The 15,952-nt window shown below is 33.9% G+C and overlaps 1 protein-coding gene across 1 annotated transcript; it reads right to left on the bottom strand.

Annotated features, from left to right (window-relative positions):
- Positions 1 to 338: 338 nt before the first annotated feature.
- Positions 339 to 15,945, bottom strand: Naa60 (N-alpha-acetyltransferase 60). Its single transcript, XM_085959752.1, has 5 exons — positions 15,808 to 15,945; positions 15,248 to 15,353; positions 11,046 to 11,452; positions 9,383 to 9,493; positions 339 to 544 (listed from the first exon to the last, which is right to left on the bottom strand). The coding sequence occupies exons 1-5, from the start codon at positions 15,822 to 15,824 to the stop codon at positions 439 to 441; spliced, it is 747 nt and encodes a 248-aa protein (XP_085815878.1). The 5' UTR covers positions 15,825 to 15,945; the 3' UTR covers positions 339 to 438.
- Between the last annotated feature and the right edge of the window lie 7 nt (positions 15,946 to 15,952).

The raw sequence follows: 15,952 nt of genomic DNA, 5'->3' as shown, positions 1-15,952 counted from the left end.
ACATGAACATGTTTAACATGATATTGATAAAAGAAGATGCATGCACTTAAAACAAAAAAAAGATGCATTATACAGTGTTATTTTTCAGCGGGAATACTGTTGCGTAATTACCTCCATGTAAAGTACCACAATATTATAGATAAAAATATTTTTTTGGTCAACTTTAAAATATTAATAAATATTACATTACAGTACCTACTTCTGCTATACATTTACTTGATTTACCATCTTCTCAAAACATAGGACGATTTGCAGTAAAATATGTAAATTTACAAGCAGCATTTAAAACAATGGTTAAAAATGTAACTGTTCATATTGAAAAATCCTTACAGTTTCAATCCAGTTTCTAAATAGCTACTTTCCTAGAAGAATATCACTGTATAATAGCAATAGATTACTAAATTGGATAACAATTGCGACAGATGAAGATGGAGTGGTTCAGTGATGCCATGCAAGGCTGAGAGCCGACCGGAGCTTCCCCCATAGCCAGGGGCAGACGCCGCCTCCACGTAGAGCCACTCCTGCCCAGTATTTCACATAGTCAGTGAACATAGCAGTCAAGGAATATATTTACAAACCAAGTAATAACATAGTAAAAAATAGCTACTACTAATAAAATTCTTAGCTTCGATAGGCATTTTGAGTTTGCTTAATAATAGCCATCACCATCATCAGGAGCGGGAAACCTGGTGTGGGACCTGATCTCCAACAATTGTCTCCACCTGTTCCTATCCATAATGGCTGCTTTCCAATTCGATACCCCAAGTATAAAGCAAACTTTGGTAGCTGCATCTAGTCAGCAAATTTTTTATATCTTATTGGATTGCGCGACAATATTTCTCCTAATCGTAATTGATTGAACAAACCCAAAAGTTCAGCATTGTATCTTCTCTTTCAAATGTTGTGAACTCTGATTGGCCCATAAATATAATGAAGAATTTTTCTTTCAAAAATATTCAGAGCTCCTTCATTTTGCAGAGTTAATGTATAGGTTTCCAAAACATGGGTGACCATAAGTTGTACAAGTGTCTTTTGTTACGGCAAGATAGTAGGTGGGACTTAGCATGTCTTAATAGACTAAAGTAGCATCTGTTCGCTGACATGATTATACGCTGACCTGTTAATTTCACCCTTTGATATGTGCTTCAAAATGCTATATTCTTTAAAACAAACCATTTATTTGCATACATAATAATATACGTACTACATAAAATTTATAGAAAAACAAAATACATATCTCGCTCAAAGCAACTGGTGGTTCAGATACGTAGAAAAATATTGAACACTGAAATAGTATTTAGTAGTTCCTATTAATTCCTGTCCGATAATAAAGTCATGTTTCAGTTTCAGTCGTACATTTTAACAATGCACCGAACTCTTCTTTAGATTTAGATTTTAGATAACAAAACAATAATAATTACAATCGTGAATATTAAAATATCTGTACCTATCTAGACATACATGTCAAAATAAAAATAAATCTGACAGCCAAGTCGAACAAAAGAACATCAAATTAACAAAATCAAATAAAATCATGAAAACTTATCTTGACCTGTTGTGAAAATTTAAAAATGGAATTGGCAGGAAAGGATATTTGAACAAACAAACTTTGTATTTTTTTGAAGATGTCAGTTGGAGCCAAGTAGGAAATGCAAATCAAACAAAATATATTCTGACTTTTATATGTATCAGGGGTAGCCACACTTTTTTTTCTAGGATCCACTAGTTGAAAAAAATTATTTATGGCGATCGACTGATATTGCTTGTAATTATATCATGCGAGAACAATAAAAACCCAATTAAATAAAAAAATTAAGTAGGTACACATTAACTGTAATTTCGACATAGTTACACACAGGGCTTTTTTTTAAAAAAAAAAGGTGCCGGAAATCACTTCATGTCAAGCTTTTTACTAAATAAAATTATATTCAAATGTCACTTAAATGAAATTTCAAGGAGCTATGCCACGAAGCGAACAAAAAAAGGTTGATTTTTACGATCATTTTTTATTTTAGTCAAAACAAAGCTACAGAAACAATAAAATACATACATTATATTTGAAATATATTGTACAAATAAGACTAAATTTAAAATATAATTGTAAATACATATGTAATGTATTTATTTATGAACTTGAATAAAAGTTTAGAGTGATTTCCAAAGTTTTTTCCAATTCTCGTCTGATACATCATCTCGATTCCTTTTCTTAGTGTAAGAGTCTAAGGCCGAATGTCTTCCTTTAAGTAACCACCTATCAACATATTTTGAAGGATCGAAAAGTGTCAAGGGTGGTCCCACGAGTTTGATGAACAAGAGTGCCGAAACTGTTTTAGTGTTTAACGAAGCTCTTGTTGGGGTAATAATAAGATTCATTTGCGAAAACCCCTGTTCACATTCACTTGAAGAAATGGGAATAGAATTCAGAGCATATACCAAACGCAAGAGTTTTTCAGAATATGTCTTTTCGAGAATGTATTCGCGAAATCCACGAATCATTTCTCGTTCATCTAGTTGTAGCCTGATCGAAATGTTTCTAATTTCCATCTCTCCAAATGTCAACCGATTATCAATGTCTTCAGGCCAATATTTTTGGTCAAGTACGCGAGCCCAAAGTGCAAACTCAACATCTTTATTATCTAGCAGCCTTTTTTCAATTGACGTTTTCAACGTGGAATAAAATATTTTCGGATCAATAGGAGGATCATTTTTAGAAACTTTTTCGTGAAGTAAAACTCCACGAAAATGCAGATTGCTTATAGCAGCTGTAGCACATTTATAATAGGGTCCAAAATTCTGTTTTCTTTCTTCAAAAACTTGAACGAGTTCATTTATTTTTCGATTTGCAATGTAAGGGTTGCACTAAATCTAATATATAAAAATTAATATTTGTGTGTTTGTGTGTTTGTTTGTTCGTATTTAATGCGCAGCCATACCGTTCATCCGATTGCGATAAAACTTTGTAAACTTATTGCTTGCACTTGCGGGAAGAGTATAGGCTATACTAATATATAAAAATGAATGTATGTCAGTCTGTATGTCTGTCTGTCTGTGTGTCTCTCCCGTATGCGTTCCTATACCATTCATCCGATTGCGATGAAATTTTGGTAAGTGGTTGTATGCACACCCATGAAGGTTTCTGAATTAGAAAAATCATCATTTTCTTTTCCTTCTTCATTCTATCTTCTTTTATTCATATGGTCCCTATACCATTCATCCGATTGCAATGAAACCTTCGTCAGTTGTTGTGGTAACACCCGCAATGGTTTTTGAATTAGTACAACCATCTTCTTCTTCTTCTTCTTCTATTCGTATGCGTTCCTATTCCATGCATCCGATTGCAATGAAATTTTCGTCAGTAATTGTGCCAACACCCGCGAAGGTTTCTGAATTAGTACAACCATCTTCTTCTTCTTCTTTTATTCGTATGGTCCCTATACCATTCATCCGATTGTGATGAAACCTTCGTCAGTTGTTGTGGTAACACCCGCAATGGTTTTTGAATTAGTACAACTATCTTCTTCTTCTTCTTCTTCTTCTATTCTATATTCTTCTATTCGTATGAGTTTCTATTCCATTCATCCGATTGCAATAAAATTTTCGTCAGTAATTGTGCCAACACCCGCGAAGGTTTCTGAATTAGTACAACCATATTCTTCTTCTATTCTATCTTCTTCTATTCGTATGCGTTCCTATACCATTCATCCGATTGAAATGAAATTTTGATCAAGTGTTGTGCTCACGCCGCAAAGGTTTCTGAATTGATACAACTATTTTCTTTTTCTTCTATTCTATCTTCTTCTATTTGTATGCGTTCTTATACCATTCATCCGATTGCGATGAAATTTTGACCAATTGTTGTGAGCACGCCCGCAAAGGGTTCTGAATTAGTACAACCATCTTCTTCTTCTTCTATTCGTATGCGTTTCTATACCATTAATCCGATTGCAATGAAAATTTGATCAAGTGTTGTGTTCACGCCCGCAAAAGTTTCTGAATTGATAAAACCATTTTCTTCTTATTTTTCTTCTATTCTATCTTCTTCTATTCGTGTGCGTTCTTTTACCATTCATCCAATTGCGATGAAATTTTGACCAAAGCCCGCAAAGGTTTCTGAATTAGTACAGCCATCTTCTTCTTCTTCTATTCGTATGCATTCCTATACCATTCATCCGATTGCAATGAAACTTTGGTGAGTTGTCGTGCGCACGCCTGCGAAGGTTTCTGAATTAGTACAACCATCATCTTTTTCTTATATTCGAATGCGTACCTACACCATTCATCCGATTGCAATGAAACTTTGGTGAGTTGATAAAGATTTCTGAATTAGAAAATCATCTTCTACTTCTATTCGTATGCGTTCCTATACCATTCATCCGATTGCAATGACATTTTGATCAAGTGTTGTGCCCTTGCCCGCAAAGGTTTCTGAATTAGTACAATCATCTTTTTCTTCTTCTATTTGTATGCGTTCTTATGCCATTCATCTGATTGTGATGCAATTTTGACCAGTTGTTGTGCGCACGCCCGCAAAGGTTTCTGAATTAGTTCAACTATCTTTTTCTTCTTCTATTTGTATGCGTTCTTATGCCATTCATCCGATTGTGATGAAATTTTGATCAGTTGTTGTGCGCACGCCCGCGAAGGTTTTTGAATTAGTACAACCATCTTCTTCTTCTTCTATTCGTATGCGTTCCTATATCATTAATCCGATTTCAATGAAACTTTGGTGGGTTGTCATGCGCATGCCCACGAAGATTTCTGAATTAGAAAATCATCTTCTTCTACTATTCGTATGCGTTCCTATACCATTCATCCGATTGAGATGAAACTTTTGTCAGTTGTTGTGCGCACACCTGCGAAGGTTTTTAAATTATTATTATATACATTACAAAGTTTGTTGTTTGTTTGTTCCATCCAATTTTGATTTTTTTTTTACTACATATTAATAACATTAATAACGTTTTCATATTTTGGATTCGATTTTAATTTAGTGTTCTTATGTTTGACCTTTACTCCTATTAGAATTATTTTCATATTGCCATATTGTATTACACAGATATTTTAATATTAAAAAAATAATTACCTCTTATTATTTTTCAAATATCTTAGATAAATATAACCGCGAAGCGACCCTGTGCGAAGCCGGGTACTTCAGCTAGTAATATATAAAATAGTTGCACAACACGTAATCGTAACACAAACTGACTAAACAAACGTAAATAACAATATACGCAGATGCCGCCATGCGATAAACGTCAAACTGTCAAAATCATAATACGCAAAGACATACGTATGAAGCTAGTTACATACGCAGGTTTGCTATTTAAACTATACGGTTACTTCACTAACACTAACACGCCAACATTCAAAATGGCTTTCACCTGTACCTTATTTTATCATTTTAACGAATTATTATTGTAATTACTTAAGCGCAAATATTTTTTCGTTTAATTGATTTTGAAATAAAACCGTGAAAAAAGGTGCCGGAACGCCGTTCCACCGCGTTAAATGGAAAAAAAAGCCCTGGTTACACAATTTACCTGTAAGTATATCGAATATTAGAAATCTTAAAATTATTTTTTATATTCACCCGAAACTTTAGGTGCATTGCATATTTTCAGCAAATTTGTCTTATTGTACGTGATATGAAGTTACTGCTAGACGTAAGCACGCAGTCAAATTATCATTTGCACAGATATGTAGAACCAAAAAAGCAAGTTAAATTTGCTGCAACTTTCCAAAGATTTGGATATTTGTTTTCATAAATTAGACTCAAAATTATCAAGACTTAAAGCTCTGGCTTTCAGGATCACATCGCATTATTTAATAAAACACTAATTTTTATGGCTGTTTCTTCCGTGTTTATATTATCATTAAATGGGAACGACATAAATGTAGCAACATCTTCTAATTTAGAGAAATCCTTACTCTGTTAGCAGCGTTGATAATATGTGATTCAAATACTGACTAACCATTATATTTTGCATATCTTTACACTCGGACCTCATGTTAACAATTTTTTTTAAATCACATTCCTTCAATTATTGTTGTTCATACAGTGAAAGTTTGGTTTTAAATGTTTTCACTGCACTAATCAATTAATTAATGACTTTTTCCCCCTTGAAGTTGTAGATTCAATTGATTTAATTTTTCTGTAATGTCACAGAGAAAGGCAAGATCAAGCAAACACGTTTTGTCATCTAGTTGAAGATATTCTGTTCCCTTCTTTGTTAAATACTGCTTAATTTCAGGTAACATAATATATCTGAATCTTTTCAAAAACTTAGCTTGACTAAGCCACTTTACATCTGTATGCAACAAAAGTTCGCCATTTTCTGATCCACATTCTTCTAATAATGAAAGAAATTGTCTTCTTTGTAAAGCTTTACCACGAATTGAATTCACAATTTTAAAAGCAACATCCATCACTTGATTCAGGTTTATCACTTTTGAACATAACGCCTGCTGGTGTATAATTCAATGATAACTGATAAAAGTGGGTATTGCTTCATCATTTTTAATAAACACAACATGATTCCCAACTATAGCAGGAGCTCAATCAGTCGTTACCGATATTAGTTTATGAATAAGAAATCGAGTACGATTAATATACGACTTACATGCGTCAAATATATTTCCTTCTCTAGTTCGTTCCTTCAGTGGTAAAACTAACTGTTCTTTCGTAAAAATTCTTCTGAAGCAGACATATCTTCAAAAATTTCTTCCAAGTTTAAGCTCATCATTTGTGTTCTTTGCATGACTGTATTTTTTGATACCTAATGATATGCCATTGATTGAAGACATTATTTCAGTTTATATTTATTATTATGTCCGCGATCTACCAAAAACACCTTCGCGATCGACTGGTGGATTAAATATAATATAGATATTGAATTTGTAGATTTCATTTTTCAATTTTGTTATAGTGAATGTTTGTTAAATGTGAGTTAAATAGTGTAATGCTAATTCTGATCTTATCAAGTAACTAATATGGAATAATGATGACATTATACATATTATAATATGAACACCTTTGAAATTAGATTCTTACATGTAAGGTAGCTTCCTGGAAACTAGCTTTTGTCATAAATATGAAAATATTCCTAACATGTTAAATTGCACTTACATATTGCAGCATTAAAATAGCATAATAAAAATTGATAAACGTGTTACCCTACACCCAACAAATACATGTAGTCAACATGTCATGTCAATGTGTTTCATGGTGTCAAATTTAAAATGCACACTTAGGTGCCATATGATAATTATTAATACACAGGCATCCATCTTTTTGTAACTTGATAGCTCAGTGGACAGAACTATAGTATTGTTTTTTTTTTTTAAGTAGATCCATTGAATAGTATAATTATTATTCAATAAATAAAATATAATTGTATATAAATAATTAGTAATCCACATGTATTTGGAATAACATTATCACAACATACATTTAAATATCACAGATTAGTCATTTTAAACACTATTAAGTCTTTTTTAAGATATGATAAGAACTATAATATTAGTCATATGAATTTTAATCTCTATTTGATATCTAAAGTGAGTAAGTAAACTTTATGTACAACTTATAATATAGATTAGGAATTGGTTAATCACTGATATAACGTGTAGGTATATTAAATATATAATAAACCATGAAATAAATAGTGGGTATAATATTCAAAATATTATAATATAGGTACTAGGTGAAGAATGATAAATATATCACATATCAATTTCATTGGTCTTTATGGTTTAATAATAAACAGTTGGAAAATCTATAATTAGCGACCCTCATACTTTGCAAATTTATTGCTTGAATGTTGAACGCAACACAATATAAATTCACATTATTACTAAGCAGAAAGCCTATCCGAGGATGTACGAAAACATATATAGATTATTGCTAATTATTAGGAACTCTAATATGGCATATCGACCGTGTTTCGGAAAAAAGGGCGTAACCCTCAAAGAACAAATTTAACAGGAGGGGCGAAAAACAGTTTTTAAATGATTTTGGTTCAATATTAAAAAAAAAAAATCACAGACATTGGGTGCATGGTGATTAATGATTTGGTGTAATAACTTTTCAATCTAATAATACTTAAAGAAGTTATTACAGAAAAATCATTAAAATTGATGGTAAATGCGTTTTTCCTTAAATTATAACTCAATTAAAACCTGAATTTAGATAATAATTTGGCATTTGCGGCTTACTTCCTTTTTACAGAACGTGTATTTAGTTGTATACATTGTTAATATCTAATAAAAGCACTTTTCGAAAAATCGAGGGTTACGCCCTTTTTCCTAAACACATTCGAATATAATTTAGAAACATGTCTCAAGTAAAATAACAAAAAAAGATTGTGATGGTTCTTTAAAATAATGAAGAACCAACACAATGTATAATTTAATTAATAAGTATTTTTTCAGTGCGTAATGCAAATGACAGCAATGCTATTTTCATTTGACATCGAATTCAAAATAATGTTTTTAAAATTGTTACTGTGAAAAGACCCGTACATAATTCAAGCTTCAAAATTTGGAAAATGTAAAATTATATATAAGATAATGTAACACAATATTTGACGCTAAGGCTGGCCCCTATAAGGCGAGGTGACAGGACTTAGCCTGGAAGCCTGGGCATAAAGAGGGGCCAGCGTGATGGGTCGACCAGATAAATGAGATAAACACACATCACAAACATGCTCTAATTGTAATCGACATTTCAATAATTAAAGTGGAATTGTTGAAAAATACAATTGCTAAAACAACTGCTAAAAATACACGGAACACTATTAGGAAAAAGTTGCATGGTGAACTTGGTTTCACTTGGTGAAAGGTAAAGGGGCTCACTTCAGGATGTGGGGCTATGTCCCACTCCCACAATTATATTGCAGCCGAGTATTTGCAATATAATATGTTTCAATATTGCAGTACAAAATGATTTTTAGCAATAATTCATTTGTAACTGTTTTCGGTCTAGGTCAAACGAAACCACACCTGGTTTTCTAATCTGGTTTGGTATTTTAATCTACATATTATTTAGGGTACCGATCGTTATTATTTTATTTTTTATTTCACTTTGATATTTTACCAAGAAAAATATGCAATAAGTGAATCACCCCTGGGTATGCCTTGTCGATCCAGTTCGAAAGTGTATCTATAATTGAATCCCATCAATTCCGTCGTTGTGACTGTCCCTCCTTCACCGCAGCAATACTACAAGAGCATTCTACACCATCCACATTTGACTTGGTAAAAGAACTGGCATCACCTTACGCTTGTCCTATGCTACAAGGCATGAGATCATGATTCAGCACATAGACTAAAAAGGAGATCTAGTAAAAGGAGTGTGAGTATTATAAATATTTCAAAAGGATATTATACTCCCCAGGGTGGATGACCTCCATTGATATAATGCACGTAAGTGAAGCCGTCTTTACAGCGCCCTTTGATTGAATAGTAATATGGCAAAAACGAATGCAAACGGAATCTGAAAATATTTCAAGCATATCATACTTTACTACATAATATACATACATAATATAATACAGTCGAACTCGGTTATTACAATCACGGACATAGCGAAATCTCGGATGTAATGAAGAAACTTTCGTTGACATTTTAGTTTATGATTTTTCTCCATACATTTATTCACATTTATTCACTTTTATAACGAGCTACTATCGGATATATCGAGCAAAAATACTGTCTAAAATTATCTTAAAATCTGTGTCGATCATTTAAAAACATTTTCGACCCTAAGCAATAAAATCCGACCGTAGACCGATGCAGCCGGGATTGGATTACGTTTATGACACTAGTTAAGTGTCTAAGTACCTAATTGGTGTTTTCGCCGACATCATTGAAAAAGTATCCACACACATGGTTGAAATTTCATGTAAAGAATCCAAGCTGAAGTCAGTAGGAACCTACCAGCATTTATTACAATAAACAACTTCTTTTGTAGTTTATGAATGCCATGCTTGTTTCGGAGAAAAATTCTAATTGTGTATTTTTGTTTGAATTGGGACTTTTTGTGTTATGTGACCGCTCATTTAAAAATACCTATTCTCTGATATTATGAGTATTGCTAATAACGAGCAAATTCAGTCGGTCCCATCTTCCCCGTAATAACCAAGTTCGACTGTATATACAAAATCATTTGATTTAGCTCAGTGATGAGCGACCGCAAAGATTTTTTAAAACAGATGAAATTAAGAATGAATTAGAGTTAAACTTTATTGTTTTATATTATGAGTTCTTATGATTATGCAGTAAAATATACACTTATGTACCTACATATATATGGCTCCCAAAGATTTATTGGTATTTAATTCAGCCTTCATCTTCGCCTTGGCATTCAGGTGAGATGAAAATTTCCCTCTTTCAATGATACGCAACATTATTTCTACAGTCAGTCTAGACTGAATGCCTTTATTAAAATGCTCATACAGAAATAGCGAGTATACTACATCCACAGAAGACAGCGAGACGCGTGTCAATTTGTGAGTGGGATGATCGCTCAAATAAAATACAATATGATCTAACACTGTAGATTCCCACTAAGTTAGACAGGACAGAAGGGGCCCGGGTGACTCAATTTAACTATTATTGGTCCTATCGATCTGAAGATTTCGCCAATTCATTATAGGGGCCAGGTTCAAGTAATGAAAAAGAAATATGTCATAGATCTAGTTTTTGCGATAATGGAAGGCAAATATTTCACAACTTAAATATGTATTAAATATCGCAGTGTAGTGAGCGTCTCCTTTTGTGAGTGTAGAGCAATGCCATAAGTGGCCTCACAAATTCCACATTTTTTCATGCCTTCGGGATTCAAAGAAATCCTCATGGGTAAATTATTACGAAAATCGGTATTGTTGAGAATTTAGTTTTATGATATAGTCCAACTCAAACAAAAATGTGTTCAGTGAAGAGGTGGCAATTACAGAAGGAAGTTACAAAGCGAATGATCCGTAATAAGTATCCCCACATAAATCTCTGAGGTAACCTAGTCGATATTTAATAAAAAGTATACTCACTTGCGTTGTTCATAGAACAAAATAGCTTCTGAATTGGTCAAGAGGACGTGAAGAAACAGGGCTTTGACGCGGTGCTGATAAGGCGGGATGGGCGTTGGTCCGGCCACGTGAGAGATCAACGTCTCCAGCAGAAGCGATCCCACTCCCGCCCTCCGGTGAGTTCTCGCCACTCCCAGAGAGAGGATGTAGCCCACCAGAATATTTCCATTGGCTCCGAACCAACCTGGCAGGATCCCTCGGTCCTCCGCATTCAGCTTAAGATATGGTTTTATCTCGGCTACGATGAGGCCTATGATGGCGCCCTGGTGCACGGCGGCCAGCGCAAAGAAGCGCTCCGATGACGTTATGTCTTCATACCATGAAAGAGGATATTCGATTGGAAACCAATCTCGACACAACGTCCTTACCTGAATGAATACAAAACAATATAGATTATGTGTAGTGCGCATATGCAATAGAAGTGGAATTTTTGGTTTTGCTCCCAATTTTTGATCTCTTGATCATTGACTCCGACGATGTCGTCCACTTTTAAATGTTTTCTAATTCTGAAGTCTTAGTTCAATAAAAACAGAAATACGTATGACTGACAAAGTTTAGGTTGCACTATTTATGACAGATCATGACAGATCCCACAGGCGTTGAATGATTGGTTGGCTGACTTGAAATCAAATAAATTCATGTCAGATTTTTATATAAGAAAATACTTTCTCTTCAACTTTCTTGTTATATTGGTTGTTATTAGTGATTAAGTCATTTTTATTATTTGCATTTAAGTATTATGTGTTATGGCAAATTGGTCAATCGATTTAATGCCACAATTGTACTTTCTAAATAAATAAATTGCTTATTTTTATCAGCGTTTCCAGACGTCGGATTTTTGCGAGACATCCCGTTTTTATGCAAAAATAGATTGTCCTGCGCGGGACAGCTAAATTCTCGATTATTCAACAAATACAAATAAGACGTTTAAAATTCTATGAAAACTGCATATAATATTATATAGATCAGTGACTCGATATTTCGGTATGGAAAGATATAGTTTGGAACTTAGTTAACAAGGAAAATATTGGCCCCTTTGATATTTTTTGTACAAGTCTTAATATAAGATCAAGCCATTGTCTTCCCCTTCTTGTAGTATATTTTGCAGTTTACATTTTTACAGTTTATTCTACCCAATTTTCTACTAAGTAAGTTCCACTATGTGATCACAATGGTAGTCAGTCATATATTATGAACTGATGACAAACAAGTAATTTTCGTATGCCTTTGTAGTGCGTCATAATCACCATGTCCATAAGGTTACCCTTATATTATTAACCCGGCACCTGCCTCAAAAATCGTATGACGCACCATAACTACGCATGAATTTCATTATCGTCTTTGTTCTATACTAAAAAAAGCAATAAAAAATATGTCACAGCTCCAGTCGAGAACCCAAAACCATTAAAATAATTTCGACACACTAAAAAACCGTAATAAATCAGTTATAATATCAGAAACACTCGAACAAACGAATGCTATCCAAATTTGAAAGAACTCACCGTAAGACGCCATTTTGTAGCCAATAGTTAGAGCTCTGCGCGGTGTGTACTATTTCGACACTTGTGCATTACATTCCCACGAATTGAAGTGTTACTAATTTTCAAGTGCATATCGATAAATCACATATTAATGTCTTCGGGTTGAGTCGTAAACAAATATAAAGGGGACCCTTTTAATATATTTAAACTACACAAACACTTAACTTATTGAATATTATTGATAAATTAACACGAACTCAGATATTAAAAAAAAAACAAATACAATAATAAACCTATTTTAAAATTCTTTTGACGTGTGATATATTTTAAAGCAAGGTGACAGACATAACGCAACATCACACGTTGGGCACATATAGCGAGAGAGTTTTGTTTTTTTCGGATTTTTTTTAGAATTCCCGCATACGAAACATCTCCTTCTAGGCTTATCGGTATTTTGTGTCGGTAAAATGTATTCTGGCAAATGTCCCGTTGCACTTTTGGGCAATAATCGTACGGGATTATCGCTAGTTGACGCTGTCGGCTTGGGCAGGGGTGCATTTGAAATTCTCACACAATATTTGTTCACTAATTGTTTTATTACACAGAGTTGAAAATCGCCCAATGTTTTTTTGTCACATTTAATAAATTTATATAAATAAAAAGCATTTAATAAATATAAGTCGATCATGTGGAATGCGACCTTTTTATACCACTTGATCGACTTTCTCATACACGACAAGTTGCTAAGCATCATGTCGGACTTATCTACCGTACCCATATTTTTGTTATAATCTATAACACATTTTGGTTTTTCGATGTTTTCGCCAGTTCTATAGTTCACTTTTCCCGTTGGTCCAAATGATGCATCGTGGAGGGTGGATAGCATGTGAACATCCCTCCTATCGTGCCATTTCAGAGCCAAAAGTGGACTATTGTACTTAGACTCGGTATCTCCCTTTTTCAGTTTGCTGAACTCTGGCATATCTTTACGATTTTTTCTCACTGTACCGCAAGCATTCGTTTTGTGAGAGTGAAGGTATTTAAAAAGCGCCGGACTCGAATACCAGTTATCACACCATAAGGTGTGACCTTTCCCGATGTAGTCTTTCATTAGCGTTGTCACTACCGCACCGGAAATACCGAGATTTTCATTGTCTTGTATGTCAGTCCCTTCCCCACAATAAATTATAAAGTCAATAATATATCCTGTCATTACGTCACACATCACAAACATTTTTATTCCAAATCGATGTCTTTTGGAAGGAATGAATTGTTTAAAAATTAATCTACCCTTAAACACGATTATGCTCTCATCTATGCAAAGATTCTGATACGGTATCATCGTTTCCCTAAAAATTGTTCTTGTGTGTTCTAACAGTAATCTAATTTTAGCTAGTCTATCATTTGAGGCGGTCACACTAGGATCAGAAAAATGAAGCATTTGTAAAATAAGTTGGTATCGATTTCTAGCCATTATTTTCCCAAAAATGTCTGCATGCAGGTAAGGATCGGTACTCCAATGTTCCTCTATCGACGTGTGCTTATTTCGAGTCATCAGCATTGATACGGCAAAAAATGTATACAACTCCGGCACTGACGTGTCTGTCCAATTGTGTGATCGCGATTTCGGTCCAAGGTCTCCCGCACTGTACGAATGGTTAAAAAATGTATTCGTTTGGTTCACTATTTCCGACATTATATTTTTATTCAAAAAATGTTCAAAGAAAAGACATTCGGGAGAGGATTCGTTCAAGTCGTTCGATGTCACGCCAGATCGACAATCATTGAATTCGTGAACTATTGGAATATACGGGCCAGTTCTCCACGACCGCAAAAATTCAATTGGCTCGTCAGAGTCCGTATCGTCGACGTCATGATCAGTCTCATGCTGTTCCAATTCCTCTTCCGACATATCATAATCTGAGTCCAATTCCTCATTAGTACGCACATTTTCTTCCTCCATATTTACGCACTATAAAACTATGAAATGTTTTTAAAATGTTTAACTACAGTATTAGGGAACGCCAAATCACAGAAACCATTAAACTCACACACAATAGTTATTGATATCAGTATTAATTTTCACATTCACTAAAATGGGACACGGTAGACAGTACAAAAAGTATTTTAAAAATCGCGGTAAAATAAAATCATACGTTCAATAGTTAATCATGCCAGTTTTAATGTGATAAGTACACCAGACAGCAAAAAAAGTATTTATCAACGATTGCGGTAAATATTCAACTTGTATGCGATAAATACAATCCCGCGCAATGGCCCGCTCGGTTGAAAGTCTGTCGTATACTGCGCAGTCGCGGCGCGCAGTTCAAACTGATTTCTGTCGACCGGCAAAACTTGGCCGTACGAATTGGTTCGAAACTTTGGTGATTATTTTATATTTAGAACCAATGCTTTTAAAATATGTCATAGGTGGCAGGAGAAGGACAAATCAGGCCAAATTTACGTGAAAAAATCAGTCCCGTATGATAAATATGGACGCGGTGACATCGATTTATACACATGCGCATTGCGAATTTGGCCGATTTGTACAAGGTGTGTGACATCGGCGCCGGCCGGGTTAAGTAGGTCATACATAATTTTGTAAAAATCGTAGGAATTATATTGTATTTTCAATAATTTCACACATTCTTAAATCTTGTCCATATTAAATGATGTAGGTACCTCTTCCAAATCATCGGGACATAAGAATCGGAGTTGAATGTCTTGCAGGAAACAAGGGTATGGCGACGGAGGTCCCAGCACGGATGGAGTTCCATCAGGTTGATACCTGTGCGACATTACATTTTCTTGGTAAGTTGTAAAAAAGGCTTTTCTTAAAAAAGTTTTATATGACCATGATAATGTCAAAAATGATTTTAAAATATCTATTTAGGATTTTTCAATATATTTCTTCAATATCATGTACACATTAATGACACTATTATATATAATAAAATAAATAATATTGTTACAACAAAATAGTCCCATGGAAGTAATAAATTAATGTTTAATTAATTTGAATGCAGTAAACGTTTTTCACAATAAACACTCCAGTGGCACTTTCAAAAAATTTAGTAATCATTTATCGTTTCAATTCAGTCGGCCCTGACTTTAAATGAACTGCACAACTCCACAGATTACATTAAAATAAATAAGTCAGCGACGACTTCAATGACAATTAAAAAACTATCCCAACTTCACTAAAATATTTTTGTGGAAGATTAATGAACAGTAGATATTACCAACTAAATCCTGCCATTCGTTTACTGATTTGTTTCTAATCATCGAATTGGAGTTTCTGAGAAAAAGTTAGTTTTCTCGATTCATGATGATAAAGAATCTACACAAATTTGACATTCACAGTCAACACAGGACAGCCATTGCAAA

The sequence above is a fragment of the Rhyacophila brunnea genome, unplaced genomic scaffold (assembly GCF_057557595.1).
Source record: "Rhyacophila brunnea isolate RB1 unplaced genomic scaffold, BYU_Rbru_1.0 scaffold_9, whole genome shotgun sequence".
NCBI lineage: Eukaryota > Metazoa > Arthropoda > Insecta > Trichoptera > Rhyacophilidae > Rhyacophila > Rhyacophila brunnea.
The sequence above is the reverse complement of the archived record's forward strand: the minus strand, read 5'-3'. Positions and strand labels throughout refer to the sequence as shown.

Excerpts from the sequence above, each read along its gene's own strand:
- Naa60 (XM_085959752.1), bottom strand. Across the intron at positions 11,453-15,247 it reads GTCCCGATGATTTGGAAGAG|GTAAGGACGTTGTGTCGAGA; the intron begins GTACCTACATCA and ends GTATTCATTCAG. Across the intron at positions 9,494-11,045 it reads TTGTTCTATGAACAACGCAA|ATTCCGTTTGCATTCGTTTT; the intron begins GTGAGTATACTT and ends AAATATTTTCAG.